At 36.5% G+C, this 20,932-nt stretch overlaps 1 protein-coding gene across 1 annotated transcript; it reads right to left on the bottom strand.

Annotated features, from left to right (window-relative positions):
• Nucleotides 1-28: 28 nt before the first annotated feature.
• On the bottom strand, nt 29-16,364 carry LOC116017782 (DNA mismatch repair protein MSH4-like). Its single transcript, XM_031258416.1, has 24 exons — nt 16,299-16,364; nt 15,332-15,535; nt 15,199-15,234; nt 14,955-15,067; nt 14,385-14,430; nt 13,759-13,805; nt 13,464-13,571; nt 7,629-7,704; nt 7,384-7,456; nt 7,137-7,282; nt 6,929-7,014; nt 6,066-6,205; nt 5,847-5,986; nt 5,703-5,753; nt 4,085-4,148; nt 3,565-3,708; nt 3,074-3,141; nt 2,913-2,971; nt 2,559-2,715; nt 2,178-2,230; nt 1,986-2,084; nt 942-1,056; nt 736-858; nt 29-193 (listed from the first exon to the last, which is right to left on the bottom strand). The coding sequence occupies exons 1-24, from the start codon at nt 16,362-16,364 to the stop codon at nt 29-31; spliced, it is 2,379 nt and encodes a 792-aa protein (XP_031114276.1).
• Between the last annotated feature and the right edge of the window lie 4,568 nt (nt 16,365-20,932).

Here is a 20,932-nt window from a genome sequence, read left to right as displayed (position 1 = left end):
GAATTGTTACAGTTGCTGATTAATAATTCTAAATATTTCCACTAATGTAACTCTCTTTAAGATTCTGCAAAGATTCCCTTAGAGAATCTTCGTCTTGATTAGAATACTTAAAGCATATCAGACGTTGAGAAACACGGTAGATCATTTGAATGTCACGGTATTGTTGGCAATTCACCTCCAGTCTCTTTGTTTTCTGTTGAAAGTCGTAAAAGCAATCAGGGCAATGGATACACAACACATTTACAAGAATCTTAAAATATCATACCATACTGCATAAATTTACCATGTAGGAATGTTTTCAATCTTTTATATTTCCATATCTATATCACAGGATTTTCATAAAGAGTGGAAGGGGGCAATCACAGGGTAAATAAGCAGTTTCAGGGCTATATTGGTTTTGAGCTTGTAGCAACAGATACAAATAAACCTAGTCTTCACTCTTCAATAGGAGGATTTTTTATTGGTTAAGTTTATCCATGCAAGACTCTCATTTTCAAAAAGGGTACTCCAACTACTGTTCTGTTGGTAGCCTTTGTCAGTTTGCAAGCATTGCAAGTCACATGAATTTTCTTAAAATGACATCTAGCCATGTTATCTTGCAAGTGATGGAATTAGTGAATTACTAGGATGATCTTAGGATGATATCAGTCTAAGAAACAGGTATAGAACCAACCATATGCTGAAACTTTTAAATCTTTAAATGAAAATGTTTGACAGTTAAGTTACACAAATTACCTTCTGAGTAATCGTTGATGTAATTCTTTTGGCAGTTTCAATCACTGAACTTGGCAAACCAGCCACACCTGCTAGCATAAGGCCATAATGTGGAACGTGAAGTTGTCCATCTCTTAGTTGAAACTGAGAAAGCAAGAAGGATGATATAACTACAGAGTTATAACTATAAGTTGCCATCAATTTCTTGAGCAAAGTTTGACATTCACCTTGAAATCCATCCGGTTGTTTTTCACTTCAACATAAAAATGAAGAATTTTCACATTCGGGTAGATGATGGCAAGCTCTGACAAATTTTCCATATGGGTAGCAAATATAGTATACCTGAAAACAACTACAAGAAAGTTATATGTTGCAAGTTGCTACATGCACTACCAACTCCTTTGCTAACCTTAGTTGGAGAAGAATCCCAGTATATAAATCTAGTAAAATAAGATTTTGTAGTTTGAACACTAAGATACAATTAACACGTCTGGATGTGATTCAAGATCCAATGGGTCCAACAGTAAGAAGTGCCATCTTCTAGCTAGAGAATTGAAAGAACCTCTAGCAAAGAATAAAGTCACTCAAAGCAGTTAGAGAAGGATAAACATAGAAACGAGATTAGGCTATAAAACAAAAATTAGATTTTAGTATATGCATCTAAATCTTTAGATGTGATCCACAAGTCACATACCAAATAGAAAGGTTGATCAATAAAAAATTATAGCACAGAACATTGATGCCACTCAGTGGATTCTAAGTTTATTTAAAGATAAAAGAATGCTCTTTCAAGTGTCAATATTGTCAGAAGCATGAAACTCTAGGACTTGATTTGTTGGGGGAGGAAGGGAAAGAGTTGGATTATAATCCCTTCAACCTTGTGTTTTGTACAACTTAGTCATGGAATAAGGTAGTGGCCATCACCTAATCACTAATATTTGGACAATAATACAAGACAGACGTGAAAAGCGATGGACAGTATACATTAACTTAATTGGTAGGCTCTCATATTTTCCATCCTTGAGGTATACCAGCACATTCATTAGGCATGCAACAATACAATATTGAATCAATATGTGACAAGAGGGGAGTGGTTACAGTGAATCATGAATAGTGCTTTATTTATTTGGGTGCAGTTTAAGGAAGTTGTATCCAGTAGGGTCAGAGCAACTGCCACTACCAATGCTCAAGGACTTCCATTATTAAATGAAGGCTGAAAATATGACACAAGAATTTACTGCATGCTTCACTAAAGGGGGTGGAGAAATTACGCTTTCAGTGCCAATAGATGCTCACAACAGCTCCAAGCCATTGCAAATCCATCAGATGAAGAAGTTGACCTCCCCAACTCATCCATCACAACAAGACTTCTGCACTCGGGAAAAAACTTTGAAGCTGTTAAAATTTCAAATACACCTAAGCTCTCGTCTTTTCTGTTAAAGTACTCAGTGGGGATCATATACCTCTTGGAGATGTTTTGCATTATAAAAGCTGTCTCTTTCATCTCTGTCATGAACTGCATAGATAAAATTACATGAAACACTTTCATTATCCTTATATATGGGTATTTTATAATTAAATATAAGAAAATCCGTATCGTTGGCCCTTCTTGCTCATTCAGGCAGTTCCATTTGTTCATGGTTTTATTGAATTTTCTAAAATTGAATTACACTAGAATGTCCGATAATGTCCATTGCCTAAAATCTGAGTATGACAAGTTTCTGAAGAAGCATTACCCTCATGGAAAGATATAACTGAAATGAAGTTTTCTAGATTTTCAATGAATAAAGAAATGAAAATGTGCAGAGGAATTGAACATGATATTTTATTATAGTAGCTCCTACCGTGCTAGAGTTGGATTCAAGGCAGTCAATAGTTCCCATCCTTGTGAAAATTCGATCAATCACCCTCAAAGTGGCATAGTGGGCAGGAATGTAACACCCAATTTGCGCAAGAATGACAATAAGACAAACTTGTTGAAGATAAGTACTTTTCCCACTCCTAAGAAAACATCACAAAATTATAATCTGAGAAAAAAATGCCAAAACCAATCCATGATTAAGAAACTTTAAGCAAAATCCATCCAATGGTTTAACACTTCTTGTCACATCATTGGCATATATTTCTGCACTTGGATCAACTTTGATGTACAAAAAACCATGCCAAAAAACAAACACTTCATGAGTAGGAATTCTTACATGTTAGGTCCCATCACAATTACCACATTTGATGCTTCAGAGAGAAAGATATTGTTGGGCTGCAAAAGAGAAACATATAATCATTTTCAAATGAACAATTCTGATTCATGAAAGAAAGAAACATATGCAGTCAATGGAAGTAAAGAAGAGTTATAGTCTACAATGAAATCATTGTGAATGCTTTCTAGAATGGGGTGCCTTCCAGAATCAATTGCTAATGGACCATCATCTACAAGAGAAGAATTTTTAAGCACTGAATCATCAGAATGATAGATGCTGCTGAATAAAAAAATTTGGCCCTCATGTCATGCACTTTCATTTAATTAAGCTCCTATGTAATTTTTTCATTCAATATACCTGCATAACTGCAAAATTTATCCAATCAACCCCAATTTTAACCTATTATTAACTCAACTCATATATTTGCCACATCAGATAACCTGACCCACATACAGGACCAACTGGCTAATGAATCACAAAAACACTGTTCTCTCCTTCTCAGTTGATGTCAAACCTGACAGCCCACAGAACTAAAATTTTATTCCCTCTCCAAAAGTTACAGTGGCCTAAATGAATGAAAGAGCATAACATGAGGCCAAATCATGTACTCAGCCACATAATAAATATTGTTATACCTTACCGTAATACTTACAAGTAAATTGAGGTCTAGTATATTGATCAACAGGTTTTGTTGAAATCATATGAGCAAATGAGTTAACTATCATGTCTAGAAGGCATAGGACTTCAGAAAGAAGTGTAAGCACAGAAACATCCTGGCGTATAGCATCCATTAGTGCTGCATGTTGATAAAGGAGGATATGATTTTTAAATAGGCACAATAATAGTTTATATAAGATGAAGATTATAGTACTTGTTGATCAGTCATCAAATGGACAGATTAATAAAGTTGCATCCGGTTATCATTTAATCATCCAGAATATGCTTATGAAAATTAAACAGCTAAACGTGCACACATGTAAGCAGTGTGGAAAGTTGTGTTAGCTATCCATCACAAGGCATTTCCTGAAATAAATAATAACCCCCTCCTCAGGCAGCGGTTTCCCTCTTACACCTATGGAGTTTTCATTCAATAAAAAAAAAAGATAAAAAAAAAAAGCAAAAAATGCATCGGTAAAAGCAAAAACCTTGTACTACAGCCTTCAACACATTACCTTCCAAGCAAAGTTCAGTCCTTATATAACATTCCTTACTTGCAGACTTGTTCCGCACATTCAACTGCATAATAAGCAATGAATGAAGACAAATCAATACTTACAAATCTTTGTTCCCATACAAATACATTAGAAATAATGATACAAGTATGAACCTTATTAACCCCTTTATATGTCCAATATTCATTATTCTAGATTGAAAGTTAACAGTAAAAGTAATCTATAGATTGGATACTTTATTTTCAAATTAATGCTTTAAATTCAACAACAATACCAAACAATATCAGAAGGAAAGCAGTAAGGGGTCCAACTTTGCACAACATGAACCCATGGCTGATGTCCAAGTCAAACAAACTTGGTGTTGCACAAAATCTTACCCCAAGACATTGCTGCAATAGTTACATACACAGACAAGTTATTTCTCCCACCCTTAACCCCCCCAACCCACCCAGACAAACAAAAAAAGAGACAAGTTTCTCCCACCCTTCCGGTGCGGTTGTGCGGTTAACTCAAAAAGACACACCTTAAGCATTAAAATGACGCACTTAAGTACACAAACCACACACTTAAGCACACAAACAAAGCACCTTAAGAACACAAACCACGTACCTAAAGTTTTAAAATGGCGCACCTTAAGTATACAAACCACGCACCTTAAGCACACAAACAAAGCACCTTAAGAACACAAATCATGCACCTAAAGTTTTAAAATGGCGTACGCACCTTTAGTTTCAAATGGCGAACGCACCTAAACTTAAGTATCTTTCCCATTTAAGTTTCAACAACTGACGCACCTTAAAAAGGAAAACAACGCATCTTAAGAAGGAAAACCACACACCTAAAGCTCTAGGCCGACGCACCTTAAGTTTCAACAATTGACGCACCTAAGCATACAAACCACGCACCTAACAAAGGAAAACCACGCAAGACGCACCTAAAGCTTTAGATCGATGCACTTAAGTTTTCAACCCTGACGCACCTTAAGCACAAAAACCACGCACCTTAAGAAGGAAAGCCACACACCTTAAATTTGACCTAGATGCAAAAAGACCAAATTGCCACCGTGCGTTTTTTTAATCACTGTTAATCACGGACGTTGATTTAGGCAAGATCAATGGCTCAGATTTAACCGCACAACCGCACCTGAACCTATATATATATATATATATATCAGTTTTCATGCTTAAATCATGTAAATATATAATGAAGGAATATGAGTATAGTATCTTTCCCACTTAGGAGTCAAGCAAGCAAATAGAATGAGAATTTAAATTAACAGGAAAATATCTACAACTTGGTATTCCTGTGTGAATATTTCATTGTCTAAAAGATTATTTTTAAAAAATTACAGAATTGTACATGGACAATTCAAAGATATTCCTCAGATGCTTATCATGATTTTAGTTATATGAAGCCTAAATGATTTTAAAGATTAATATAATGCTACTATGTTCACACTTCTAAAAATGAAGTAACTAGACAAAAGGGTAGTGAATTATATGCATTGATAATGACTACACAACAAACCATCTGCAAGTAAAATCCAAATATAAAATATTCAAACTAAAGTGTGCACAACACAATAAGAAAATACGGAGTAAGTGATAATAATGCTCACTGAAGCAAGCTCCAGACTAGAACAATGTATGTAGTTACCGTGCTTTATAACCTGAAGAGTTGCAAAAAAAAAAAAAAAAAAAATAGAGAAAGAAGCAAGCAGCAAACGTAAGCATAGTTTGAAATTCAGATATAGCATTCCTACCTGGATGAACTTTTTGGGAAGTTTTCCTTGTATACTCTTTTGTGGAATGCTAAAATAAAATCCTTGCCTGTTATTGAATGGGATTTTCAAATTTGGTAGTTTAAAATCTTCACGGTACTTAATTGCAAGGTTGTGAATTGCTGTAAATTCAACACATGTCAGAGCTCTTGAAATGGGATGTAAAAGAAAATAAATGCAAAAATAAACATGATAACAAACCTTCGCTGGTATCACAAAACGATCTTCGTGCCATGTCAAGAAGTCCATCAACTCCAGCCTTTACAGCAAAGCACTGCTGTGTCCGAGCAACAAAGGGAACCCGAGTATGAAGCACATCTTCATCATTCACCTCCCCAATTCTAAGAGACCAAATTATCTGAATTTAGTCTCTCATGCATAAACCTAAGGTGTTCAAGAAGACAGCTTTCTAAATATTACATTAAAGGGTTGCACTACTAAAGGACAATAACATCACTCAACTTTCATTGTTCTCACAAAATTACTGAGTTCATTATTAATGTTAGCATTTGCGGCACCATGCTGGTCTGATAGATAGTGGCACAAGAATTGGTATTATACATCAGATAGAAATATATAAGATGATATATTTAGCTTTTCAATGGGAAAATAATATTATATTCTCATGAAATAAATTCAAGATGGAACTGGCATAGTAAAGCTCTGACAAGGAACAGTCTGTTTAACATTTTTCTCCTTTGACAGAAATGGTCAGTGTAAAATTGAGTGTTTAATAATATTAACTTATAAAGGACATTTGTTAAGAGTGAAAAGTCCCCCACCCCCTTCTCTCCCTAAACTAGGTGTGAAGGAGTAAGATGGAATCAAGACTTTATATGTAGGCAATAAAGAATTCATTTCTGTGATTTAGTACAACCAAGAAAATCCATGTCAGGAAGGACAGGAGTTCATTTGCCTCCCCAACCATTAAGCATTCTGAACAAACAAATTCTAGTGAGTGGAGAACATGATACAAGAATCAGCACAGCAATGCAGACAAGGACTTGATTGTTTAAGTGTACCTTTTCCTTATGGAGGCATATTTCTCAATTGTTTAAGTGTACCTTTTCCTTATGGAGGCATATTTCTCATTTTCACATGTGGACTCGTAAACATTTCTGAGCAAAAAACTCTTGGCATCTTTAAGCACCTGAGTAACAAGCACACAATTATACTAGGAATCATGGAAACAAACAAAAACAAGCACACAATTATACTAGGAATCATGGAAACAAACAAAATCGCTAGTGTTTTCCAAGAATAAGAACGCACATTGGAGAGTAACGGCAAGGCATCCAGAGCTGTTTTGAGAAGAATAATACTTGATATCAAATTTTGGCTCCTTCGTGCATTATCAGTGGCCAAGACTTCATTCGTGACCTTTTTTGGCTTAAAGCAGAAGTGGCAAAGGACCCTATCTGAATGAAGAGCATTACAGCACTTTTCTTGTATCAGCCTTAGAAAAAGCACCCCATATGGATCACAAGAGGTCATGTCTGTTGCTTTCTGTGTTAGTTACCTATTTCCTTGGGAAACTTACGAAGAGCTTGAGACAAGCCAAAAAACAGCTGCTCATTGCTCATCAACTCATCCTAGAGTTAAATTCAGCAAACAGAATAGATAAGGCATATACAAGAGATGCATCACCAAAGATTAAATCAGTATAGTCTGTGGACAAATGATCTAACAATCATATTTCAACTGTAGGCTAAAGAACTGACCTTAGGCATGAATCCCATCTTAATGAGCAATGTGAGCACTGACCAGGCAGTCAAGTCGAGCATTAATAGTTTCAATGTCTTTCAATGGCTGCAAAATATTTGCCCGAAGAAGTCTAGTCCTACAGGGAATTATAATTAAGAAAATTGAGAAACTTCAAGGAAGCATCACATACTCTATTATACATAGCTAGAGACACTTTCCTTTGTCAATGTCACAGCATGTTGACTGTGATTGGAACCAATTAACCAAAGAGACATTTCCAGCATGCAAAAGATGTAAGCAGCATAATTTAGCAAGTAGTAAATATAGCAAGAGGGGATGTAAGCCACATGGAGAAATAGACTATATCAAGACTGGTATTACCTATACTCTCAAAAATAAAAATAAAAATAAAAATAAAAATAAAAATAAAAATAAAAAATAAAAACAAACAAAACAAAACAAAATGCAAACAAACAAAAAACAAAAATCAATATGAAGTGTTGAAAGCTCACAGGATAGTGTTTTCAATATGTTCTATATTACACTCTACATACAATCTGTTCTGCATACAACATATATATATGCAAAGAGAAAAGAAAACAACAAAAAAACTGGACTGGGCTGCCCAAGACTCTCCACAGCTCAAGGATACACAGCTCAATACTACACAATGCTCAATGACACAATGCTCAAGGAGAAATACTATTCTAACACTCCCCCTCAAGTTGGAGCATATATATCAAACATGCCCAACTTGTTACAAATATATTCAACCCTGTCTCTGCCGAGCCCTTTAGTGAATAAATCAGCCAGTTGATGGTTGCTACGAACATGAGCCATAGAAAGTAATCCTTGTTGAATCTTTTCGCGCACAAAATGACAATCTACCTCAATATGCTTGGTCCTCTCATGAAACACCGGATTATTCGAAATGTGTATAGCCGCTTGATTATCACACCACAGGCATATGGGCTTCATCACTTCCACACCAACCTCCTTCAAAAGATTGTGCACCCAAGTTATCTCACACGTCACATGAGCCATTGCCCTATACTCGGATTCTGCACTAGATCGAGCCACAACAGTTTGTTTCTTGCTTTTCCAAGAGACCAAATTACCTCCTAGAAACACACAATATCCTGTCGTAGACCTCCTATCACTCAATGATCCTGCCCAATCAGCATCAGAAAACGCCTCAACATTCATATGTTCATGGTCAGCGTATAGAATACCTTTTCCAGGCGCATTCTTGAGATATTTTACAATTCGAACTGCTGCATCCCAATGAGTTTGCGTAGGTGCTTGTAAGAACTGACTTACTACACTTACTGGAAAGGCAATATCCGGACGTGTAATGGTGAGATAGTTCAATTTCCCTACTAACCTCCTATATCTCTCGGGAGAATCAAGGGCCTCCCCCTCACCATCTATAAGTCTAACACCTTGCTCCATAGGTGTCTCGCATGGTTTTGATCCCAATAATCCAGTATCATCAAGCAAATCTAACACATACTTTCTTTGGGAAAGAAATATTCCTTTTCGAGAACGGGCAACTTCGATCCCTAGAAAATACTTCATCACTCCCAAATCTTTCGTGTGAAACTTTTTCTTGAGAAAAGATTTAAGGGCTTCAATCCCTTTTGTATCACTACCTGTGATCACTATGTCATCAACATAAATAATTAAGAGAATGCATCCAACATTAGTATGCTTGAAAAAGACAGTATTATCACACACACTTCTCTGCATCCCAAACTCAGTAATTACACTACTAAACCTCCCAAACCAAGCTCGCGGAGATTGCTTCAAGCCATATAGAGATTTCAACCAAGCTCGCGGAGATTGCTTCAAGCCATATAGAGATTTCTTCAGTTTACACACTTTCCCATTCAAGCCATATAGAGATTTCTTCAGTTTACACACTTTCCCAAACTCCCCCTGAGCAACAAATCCAGGAGGTTGCTCCATATAAACTTCTTCCACCAAATCACCATGCAAAAAGGCATTTTTGACATCTAACTGATATAGAGGCCAATGATTAGAAGCAGCTAAGGAAATAAAGATACGGACAGAAGCTAACTTAGCTACAGGGGAGAAAGTTTCTGTATAATCAACACCATATGTCTGTGCATACCCCTTTGCTACTAGACGAGCTTTAAGTCTTGCCACCGTCCCATCAGGGTTCATTTTCACAACATAAACCCACTTGCAACCAATTGCAGTCTTACCGGTCGAGAGAGGTACCAAATCCCAAGTCTGATTATCTTCAAGAGCAGCCATTTCCTCTTCCATTGCATGTCTCCACCCATTATGAGCTATAGCCTGACTCAGTGTTTGGAACTGACACTGAATCTAATCGTGATACAAAGGTGCGAGATGAGGCTGGCAAATGATTATAAGACATAAAAGAGGAAATAGGGTGTTGACAATGGCGGTTACCTTTACGGAGGGCAATCGGAAGATCAGGATCATTTGACGTAGGTTGTGGTAGGGGAGGAGTATTCACCTGTGCAACTATCGGCGCTACCATATCCCGGGGTCGCCTAGAATACACGTGAGTAACGGGGGGTCTGGAAATAGATTCTACAGGAATAGTGATGGTATAGGTAAGGAAATCATCTTCTATTATTGAAGACATACCCCCGAAAATATTATCAGAGAACACAGTTTCCTCAAAAAAAGGTGACATCAGTTGAAACCAAATACCTACCCAAATCAGGAGAGTAACACCTATACCCTTTCTGTGTCCTAGAATATCCCAAGAAGATACATTTAAGGGATTTTGGATCAAGTTTTCCCTTTTGTGGACGGACATCCTGTACAAAACACGTACAACCAAAAACCTTAGGGGATAAGGAAAACAAAGGCTTGGATGGACACACAATTGAATATGGGATTTGACCATTAAGTACGGAAGAAGGCATCCTGTTAATGAAGAAACAAGCTGTGTGAACAGCATCTGCCCAAAACACTTTAGGTACTTTCATTTGGAATAAAAGGGCACGGGCAATTTCCAACAAATGGCGGTTCTTTCTTTCTGCAACACCATTTTGTTGGGGGGTGTAACTACACGAAGTTTGATGTAGGATACCATTTTGACTCATAAAGCTGGAAAAAGACTTAAGGAAATATTCTTGAGCATTATCACTTCTCAAACACTGTATGGTCTTATTAAATTGAGTTTTAATTTCAGCACAAAAACTTTGAAAGACATCAAACAATTCATCCCTAGATTTCATGAGATATAACCAAGTACACCTCGAGAAGTCATCAACAAAGGTTACAAAATATCGGAAACCATTTTTGGACGTAACCCGACATGGACCCCAAACATCAGAATGAATTAATTCAAACAAGGAGTCTACTCTATTATTTGCCCTAGGAATGTAGGAAGTACGATGATGTTTTGCAAACTCACATGACTCACATTGCAAAATAGTTAAGGACTCTAAACTAGGACACATCTTCTTCAACGTTGATAAAGACGGATGACCATACCGACAGTGCAACTGAAACGGGGAAACATTGCTCACCAAACCTGTAGATCTGTTTTCGGGTGAAAATTGCTCTAAGACATACAGACCGCCAACCTCCTTCCCCTTACCAATAATCCTCTGCGTCAAAAGATCCTGGAACAGACAGTAACCAGGAAAAAACATAATAGAACAATTCAGGTCACGAGTTATTTGACTAACAGAAAGCAAATTGAAAGGAAACTTTGGAAGATATAACACAGAAGAAAGGGGTAACGAGGAAGTTGCAATGGCACTACCTTTACCTAAAACAGTGGCTACAGACCCATCTGCTAGAGTAACGGTATAACCAGAAGTGATGGGTAGATATGTAGAAAGAATATTGGAGTTACCTGTCATATGCTCAGAAGCTCCAGAGTCAATGACCCATTGTCGAGATGCAGAAGAGACACAAGCAACTGGATTACCTGTTTGGATAAAAGTTGCAGAGGAAGACGCTTGATTGGATGGAGACTGCGAGGAAAAGGAAAGTTTCATCTGGTTGAATTTAGCAAACTCCTCATCTGTCATTACTCCCTTATGACCTTCTGACATGGAAGCCATATTAGCAGCCACTTGTTGTCTTGGCGGCTTAGGACACTGGTTTCGAAAGTGTCCTGGATCTCCACAATTAAAACAAACTCGTGGTCCTCCACGTCCACCACGACCTCTAAAAAATCCCCCTCGTCCTCTAAAGTGGTTATTACCTCCTCCTCTATAGCCATAATTCTCACCAGTATTTCCTCCTTGTGATATAAGGACATTTCTTTCCTAGAGCTTGTTTGAATCATTATTTCCCGATGCATTCTGTAGCATGGAAAATACTTGATCCAAAGACTCTAAGTCTTTATTCCCCAATAGTTGAGACCTAAGGACATCATATTCTTTATCTAGGCCAGAAATCCAACTAAAAACAAGTAATTTGTCACGTTGCTTTTTCATTTCATCCACATCATTTGTTATGGGCATAGCAGCACACAAAGCAACACATACACTTTTAAAGTCATAGTAATAATCTCTAAGCTCACGTCCTTTCTGACTAGAACGATAAACTTCTTGAGATAATTGATATAACTTTCTCAAATTACTTGTTCCACTAAACCATTTGTTCACTAACTCCCACACCTCCTTTACAGTTTAGCAATGTTGCATGGACAAAATAATTTTCCTATCGATGCAATTAATTATGCGTGACAGTAAAGCCTTATCAGTATTTTTCCATTCCACAGCTAAAGTATTATCAGTAGGACATTCTTTTTCTAGGTGGTCTCCCTTTCCCATACCATCTAAATTCACTTTAATCAAAAATCTCCATTCAGAAAAATTAGACCCATCCGAGGCCAAAATTACATCAACTAATTTAGATGGTGTAGAAATAACAGTGATATTCCTTTCTTGTGCCATTTTAACTCCACCCAACAGATTCAACACAAATACTGAACTTCACCAAATAAAGGGTTCTGCTATCCGTACCTCTTTTCACCAAAAAGAAATTGCAAACTTTCAACACCTCCTACCTCCCTGGACTCAGCACGACGAGGCGATTCTGGGAATATAAAATCCGTCCGGCGACGTCGCCGGAAACAGCCTCACGCGCCGGCGCGTGGCGGCGGAGCTGCTCGGCGGTGGTGGCGCGTGAAGGCGCGTGGCTTCTCCGGCGGCGGCGCGGCTTCTCCACCGGTGTCGTTTGGCGGCGACGACGACGACCCAAGCTGATCTGAGCTTGTTCTCCACCTCCAAAGCCTTTACCTGCTCCTTTCCCTCGTGCGGCAGTTTGGGAACGAAGCTACTGTCGGACTCTGCTGCAGACAGTGTTTCACTCTCCTCTCACTCTGATACCATGTTGAAAGCTCACAGGATAGTGTTTTCAATATGTTCTATATTACACTCTACATACAATCTGTTCTGCATACAACATATATATATGCAAAGAGAAAAGAAAACAACAAAAAAACTGGACTGGGCTGCCCAAGACTCTCCACAGCTCAAGGATACACAGCTCAATACTACACAATGCTCAATGACACAATGCTCAAGGAGAAATACTATTCTAACATGAAGCTTCCCCTTTCGCCATTAAAGAGTGATATGCCGCACTTAAGAAATGTGTAAAACTTCCAGGTACTAAACATGATAGATCACTACTCAAGGGCTATTAATGAGTTCCTTCATATTGCACATAAACCAGCACCAACACTCTCATGTAGCTTTATGTTTTCTATGTTACAATATCCCGTATATAATTAAAGAACAAATGCCAAATGCCATAAAAGACCAAGATAAAATGCAGTATAAAATGCTATAGAAGACAGTTAATGTAATGAACAGCAAACTGGGATATCAGTTAAAATGCAGTGGATCATTAATCTGTCAGTTAACATACCCTCCAAAAGTTTTGGTTGTCTTAAGCATTTGGAATAGGCTTCTCTTCTTGTTGCTTGTCCCCAAAAGGCCAGAGTGCATTGGCTCTATTATCTCCAAGTTCTGGACACTGACATCAAATAACAAGTACAACATTCATACAAGATATTTTCCCAACACTTGCCACTAGAATCTATAATCAATTCCAATGATGTATAATAGCTGAAAAGGCACTTCAATTGCAGGCATAGTGGTAGGAATTTGTAGATTAATAATCTACAGTAATGTATAAACCAAATTGCTATTAACAAGGCTACCTGGAAGAATCAATATTCATGTGGTCAAATGATCCATTAAAGGTGACCTGGAAGAAAAGCAGAGTAAACTGCATAATTTCACCTCAACAGAAGCAGGACTATTGGTTTCAGTTGGAAGTGCAGACTTAATTTAATGTTATATGCCATAATTATGCATACAACAAAAGCTTGATGTATTCCAAGTAGATTTTTCTTCTTTTTTTTTTTTTGAAAAAAATATTCCAAGTAGATTAAACATTATTTAATTACACATTTGTGAGGAATGAAATAAACCAACAGCTCCAGCCTCATGCCATTAATAATAGAAAGATTTCAACTTTGGTTATGTACTGTTCTTGTATATCACAATCAGGCAAGGATGATCAGATTTTGATGACTATGGATTCATTCATACTGCTTGCAGACTACCTAGGATCAGCATTTAGATCCTTTCATATTGTGAACAACAAAGTATAAAAGCCAATTAATCAATTTCCCTAGTAATTTCCAAACTCTTGGCCATTTCCAGCAGTAGATTCTTCCTTTGCAGATAGCATATTCAAATTCGAAGCAGTGATTAGAAGCTTTGTTTTCTGTTTATTTATTTTGAGTTAAGGTTGAGTAATGTAAAAGAAAGAAGCACATACCAGCAATGAGTGATTTGTAACAATGACCCCTTTCTCTGCTTCTGTCCTATGAATGACACAAATAATATTTGTGTTAAGAGCTACAGATCTCAATCAGGAAAAAGCAAGAAAAGTGTATATTGGCCTTTGGTATTATTTTTCGGAAATGAGAGCTTTACTTTTGCATCTTAGTTCATATATTTCACAGGCTCAAGAATAAATCAGTACAATCCTGGTAGCTTAAGATATATTCTAAGACTTGCAATATCAGTGACTCCTCACACTGTATAGGCCAATCCTTGAGCATACACAGAGATTAAGCAAAATTTTAAGCCACAATCATCAGAAAGTATGCACACATCTGTTGTAATATATGAAAATCAACTGTCTGAAAGAAATTGAAGATAAAAAGCATCACTAAGTGCCCTTCCTAATTTTTTTTCGTTATGAGAAATAATACTAAATCACTGCAGGTTAATGGCACTAAAATGGAAGTCTGTCAGAAAATATCAAGACATGGTGAGGATCATGTTTTTGTCAATTATAGCTAGAGAAATGATACAAAATATGAACATTTCTTGTTTACAGTACCACTTAATGGTTGCTGCTGCAGCAGCCAAGCATAGATAGTATTGTTTGTAATATGAGTCTAAACCAAGCGCAGATGGTTCTTTGGCAGCTAAGTTTTTTATCAGCACAGCTCCCTTAAAAATTTCATTAGTTTGGAACAAAGTTAGCATCTAACATAAATAATAAATCGCATGAATGCATTGTGTTAAGCTATAAAAGCTTTGGAAAATAATTAGATTCAGTAGAGGCATGCTTTAAAAATTACCTTGGTATCATCAAAGCAGCCACGTGCCATTATGACCTGCAGACACCCAAATATGCAAGTATTCTTATTTCCATGACATATACATCTAAATGGAGTACAGTAGTACACACACATAATGTTCAGAGGAACTTGCCTTCCTTATTGTGGAAAAAAATCTGTCAGCTAGTTGGGAGACCCCAACCATACCATCAGCGGCCAATTTATTCGGGGGAACAATGATTACCATAGGTTCATAGAACTCTAGCAGTGTCTTTGTATTCTGATAGGAACTGCTAGTCTCAATATACTGAGAAAGATGCAGTGAAGCTGATCTTAAGTCAAAAGCAGCTACTCCAACCTGCAACAAATTGCTATTAACTGAAGGATAATCAATTCAAAAACATTGAACACAAAAATCAAGAACTGAAATCAATTTGACAATAACTGAACCATCTAACATACTAACATACATCATCAAGAATGGTCAACAGAAGTACTTCATAACAAGTAGTGCTACTCTTTATATACAAATTTTGATGCAATCATATAAATACAAAAACCAAAAACAAAAGAAGTAGACTAGTACTGTTACTCTTCATCCAAATATCATTTTAAAAGAATGACATCAAAGATGAAGAAAAAGGAAACCGACTATTTCTGTGAATCACCATTCAAACTATTTTTATGATAAAATCTCATACATAACTGCCTGTTTTCGCCAATTCTAGTACATTGCATAGATATTTCTTCATCCATAAAGGTATAGAAGCTGCCAATCTAGTGTAATTCCGTTATAGAAACAGTCAAATCAAACATATTTCGTTCACAGATCAGCAAATTCCAATGCAATCAGTTATGAACCGTTGGGGACACTCAAGCAATGCTGTTATGCTACATAGCTAATTACGATTAAATTTCTTTCAATGCGAACTCTTAGCGAAACTTGCTACATTACGAACTATCATAAAACAGACAGATGAATTGAACGATTAGAATAAGAAAATTTTGTATACAGTAACAATTGAACGCTTCTCTAATATTAATGCGCTTATACATTGCATGCTCGCGTAAATGTGTAAAATACATGCTATCAGAGAGATCGAGAGAGAGAGAGAAGAAACCTCCTTGGCGCGATTCTCAATGAGGCCGATAACGAAGCTTGATCTCTCTCCATTGTCGTCCTCCATGAGGCTAACTCTGCTCTGTAACTCTTTTAGTAGTGAAGTGATCACCTACTCCGCTAGTTTTTATACGCGCGCCAATTTTTAGCCGGTTAACTCAACAGTGAGACCTCAGAAGGAGAACGTTTTCAGGGGAAAAAAGAGTTAATACCCAATATAGTCCGGGACTATACTGGTTTTTACTCAATTTAATCCTAAGTGACTTTTTGTACTCTATTTAGTGCTCGACTTTAATTGTTCTACTTACTTTTGTACTCTGTTAAAAATTCTGTTTGTTGGGTGTTAAAAACAAAGTTAACATGGTAATTTTATTTTTATTTTATTTTCTGTCAAATTAATTATTAATTATATATCATAATTTCTCTCCCTCTTCTGCATAGTTGATACAGTTTCCTCATTCCCTTCCTCAGGCAGTAAAAACGTACTGCAGACACATTGGCAGATAGCTAATTTCTAAACAAACAATACACTTCCTTAAAAAATATATATATTTGCATCCAATACACAAACACCTTCATAGTTTAAACAGATTTGAATACCCCATGAGTTAAATACACATTAAAACATATTTGATCTACAACCAGTAAGAAATGAGTTAAATCCACATTTAAAAATAAAAACTACTAAAAAGTTTTTTTTTTGTGGGTACCGTATTTTGGCTTGCATTTGTATCCAATTCTTCGTCTTGAATCCCCCATGGTGTGTTGCTTCCAGTTCGGCGTTTGCTCCCAGTGCCAACAAATGGGTAACAGGTTCAACAATCGTTAGAATGCTTTACCGTGTGTTTGCTTCTGGTGAGTTTGCTTTGTATTCGCTTCCGGTGAGTTTGTTGTGTGTTTATTGGGCTTGAGGAAGGAACTCAAGGGAGGGAGAATTGTATTAGCAAAAGACTGAGAAGAGTGAGGGGGAGGGGGGAATTGTATCGGAGACAAAAGAGGGGGAAGAGGGAGAGAAATTATGACATATAATTAATAATTAATTTGATAAAAAATAAAATAGAAATGAAATTATCATGTTAACCTTGTTATTAACACCAGACAAACAGAATTCTTAACAGAGGATTAAAGTGGGTAAAACCATTAAAGTCGATGACTAAATAGAGTACAAAAAATCACTTAGGACTAAATTGAGTAAAACCACTATAGTCGAGGACTATATTGAGTATTAACTCGGGGAAAAAAATATAATACAAATTCAATGGGGAAATTGTAATTAATACTCCTCCATAATATGCCAATTATCAATGTTATTTGTTAATTATTAGTGGTGTAAATGTTGCTGGTCGTAGCATAAAACCACATACAAATACCCGGAGTATTCCGGGGTTATCGATCCACAGGGAAGCGGGGTATCAAGCACTAGTTACTAATTAATTCACGAGAAGCTATTCCTACGTTAACAATGGGTATTTATCTATAATTATGAAAACAAAATAAATGAAGCAAGGCAAACGGACTTTTATATACAAGAGATTAAGCGCGGGATTTTTGGGTGTCAAAGTGTTTAATCACCTAGTGCCAATCTAAAGTGAAATAATCATTCGGGTTCAACAAGTGTGGATGATTGCAATCTAAAAGGGAAAGATTACTCTCGTAATTCAATCCCAAAATAAGGTAATTGGAATACACACTCTCGTGAGCTATTCACAACATATAATCAAGAACTAGCAATAAATGGAATACCCACTCTCGTGGGCTATTCACAATTGGAATACTCACTCTCGTGAGCTATTCACAATAAATCCCTTAATCAACATGTCCTCTCTCGAGGTACAAGAATCAAGTGCAATTGTGGGTGCTCTAATTCATAGACAAATTTAGCAATGAAACAAGTAATTAGGATCCTTAACTACAAGCATCAAGAAATTAAGCCACAATTACAACACAAGTAATAAACCCAAATAGATATTTCATTCAAGCAATTAAAGAACTAGGCACATAGGTTCATAAACACTTATCAATCCAAAAATCCCAAAGGAAAGCTTAGCCTATCATGGCTAAAATAGATTCAACAAATATACAATAAAGTTTTAAAATAGAAAAGAGAGGAAGAAATTCTCCCGAATGAAGCCTCCAAGCTCTTCTCTTTGATCTCTCTTCTCCAATTGATTTTTCCTCTTTGAGCTCTTTGAGAAGATGAGAGCTTCCCTTTCTTGATCTCCTTTTGTCCAAATCCGCAGCCAAGCTTAGGGTTTGGAGAGAAAATGATGCTTTTATAGTGGGTGGAGAATGAGGGGCAAAATAGACATTTCATAACAGCAGAAATTTCAGATCTGCGATTTCTCGACGCGTCGAGGACTTTTCTCGACGCGTCGAGATATTACCGAACCAAAATCTTGGCATTCTGCCAACTCTCGACGCGTCGAGAAAATTCTCGACGCGTCGAGAATCCGTCTGCAACACAGTTTCGACTTGCAGCCTAATTTTGACCCTTTTCCCTTTTGAACCACACTTTGATGTCTTCATAAGAGTTGTAGCCCTTGAAGTCTTCTTTCCAATGGTTCAAGAATCACCTCATTTGGATATTCTTAGGCTGAGATATGGTCCGATTACCGAGGTGTCGCCATGGTAGCGGGAATTACAACTCTTTGGCTCCTTTGGATTGGCTTTTGCTCCCAAATGGTTCTAATGCACTTCTAAACACATCAAAAACATCTAAACCAAGCATTATACCATTTTAAATATGAAAACAAGGAAATAACCATTGGACACAATATTTTATCACACAATTTACTATAAACCCTACATAAAAACACAAGTAAAATCGGTACAAATGGGAGTGTATCAAACTCCCCCACACTTAAGATTTTGCTTGTCCTCAAGCAAACACAAAGAATAAATTGCAAATCAAAATTGAAGTTGTTCATACTCCTCTTTGTACAACCAATCATACCACAAACCAAACTTTTCACAACTCAACTTGTTTCAAGAATCACCTTAGATTGACACACAAGTTCCATTCTCAAGCCAATAACCAAGCACCTTTGACATTTAAGTGTGTGTGAATCTAGTGTGCACATTCTAAGTTGAGTTTATGCAAATGTGGTGTGTCCTTCATACTCTTACTAATTCAACTCCAAGATTGCATGCAAAGATCAAGTAGGACTTTTATTGAGCTTATAATGGGGCTAGGGGTTAAGGTTTAAACAAAGAATGGTAAGGAAATCAAAAAGAGAGAAAATTCACAATTATTCACAAATAGGATTTAGAAGAGATGAACTTTTTAGGAGCATTTTACAAATGAGAATAATGCAAATGGGATGAAAAGGTAAAAATACAAATTTTGAATTTTTTTTTTTTTTTTCGTATCTCTTTTTTTTTTCTTTTTTTTTTTTCATTTTCTATTTTTTTTTCTTCTTTTTCTCAATTTTTGACAAGAATAGCTCACGGGAGTAATAAGCATTCTAGTTTATTGAATAGCTCAAGGGAGTAATAAGCTATTCCAATTGTCATTGAAGGCAACCCCAAACATAAATATTTACAAAATAAATGTTGCAAATAAAATTCAATGCTCCATATTAAATCTCTTCAACAAAGAATTATGAATAAATGATAAATTCTCTCAAGGGTGAAGGGAAAACATTTTTGGTTATGGCTAAGGGTTAAATGACAAGGTTAGGACTCAATTACCTTAATCTTCCTATTAATGCATATGAGGAATATTAGGATAATTAAGAACAAAAGAAAATAAATACAACGGGGTTTAACAAAAATTCAAAAGGCTCAACGGGGGTAACAATGGTAACATATATAACGGGTAGGTTTGAAGGCTCGGGCTAACAAAAATGGCCTAAATCATTTCTAAGCATGCAATCATTAGACTTCACATAGAGAGTATTATGACAAGGTATAGCAATTAAACCAACACCGGTATCTCACATAAACTTTCACTAGCAATGCACAACACACTAGATCAATAATTTATCCAATTGATTAGTGGTTAACAAGGATATTGGCAAGAGAATAGCTCAATCATATGTTTAACCTTGATTCATCTATCACAAGTAAAATTGTAACAAGTCCAAAACAAACCACCAACCAACAAGGAGGAAATAATCACAACTTCAAGCCTAGATAGCAATTTATTCACACAATAAGCATATGAGTCATCCAAGCAAAACTTTACCTCAATACTTGTCCTCTCCCCCACACTTAAAAATTTACATCGTCCTCGATGTAAAAGAAAATGAAGCACCATAGATAAAACATTAAGCACAAGAGGGGTAGGGTGAGGTTGGATCGACTTGAGAAAGATAATGCAATAAAGCACAAGGAGCAAGAGAAAGATAAAGAGACTCCCTAAGTGAGTATTGTGTGCACATCAAGAAGCCTCCTCAAATCAAGATCTACTCCTCAAAATCGATCCTACGAGCCAAGGGAAATAGACATCTAAACAAAAACGTAAGCATGGCATGACAAAATAAGGAGAGAAAATTATTAACCAAAATAAACTAAAGGTAAACAAAAACATAAAGGAAAAAAAAAAAAATTGCAATAAAAGAAAATGCATGAAAATGTAAGATAACATGGGGTGCCTCCCATGAAGCGCTAAGTTTAACGTCGCTAGCTCGACTC

The sequence above is a fragment of the Ipomoea triloba genome, chromosome 4 (assembly GCF_003576645.1).
Source record: "Ipomoea triloba cultivar NCNSP0323 chromosome 4, ASM357664v1".
NCBI lineage: Eukaryota > Viridiplantae > Streptophyta > Magnoliopsida > Solanales > Convolvulaceae > Ipomoea > Ipomoea triloba.
This window is presented reverse-complemented; position numbering and strand designations above follow the sequence as displayed.

Bases quoted from the DNA above. Each gene is read 5' to 3' on its own strand.
- LOC116017782 (XM_031258416.1), bottom strand. From the start codon at position 16,364: ATGGAGGACGACAATGGAGAGAGATCAAGCTTCGTTATCGGCCTCATT. The intron at 14,431-14,954 runs GTACTGTAAACA...TGTCATTCATAG, and splicing joins GCAGCAGCAACCATTAAGTG to GACAGAAGCAGAGAAAGGGG. The intron at 2,972-3,073 runs GTAGACTATAAC...TCTCTTTTGCAG, and splicing joins GCATTCACAATGATTTCATT to CCCAACAATATCTTTCTCTC.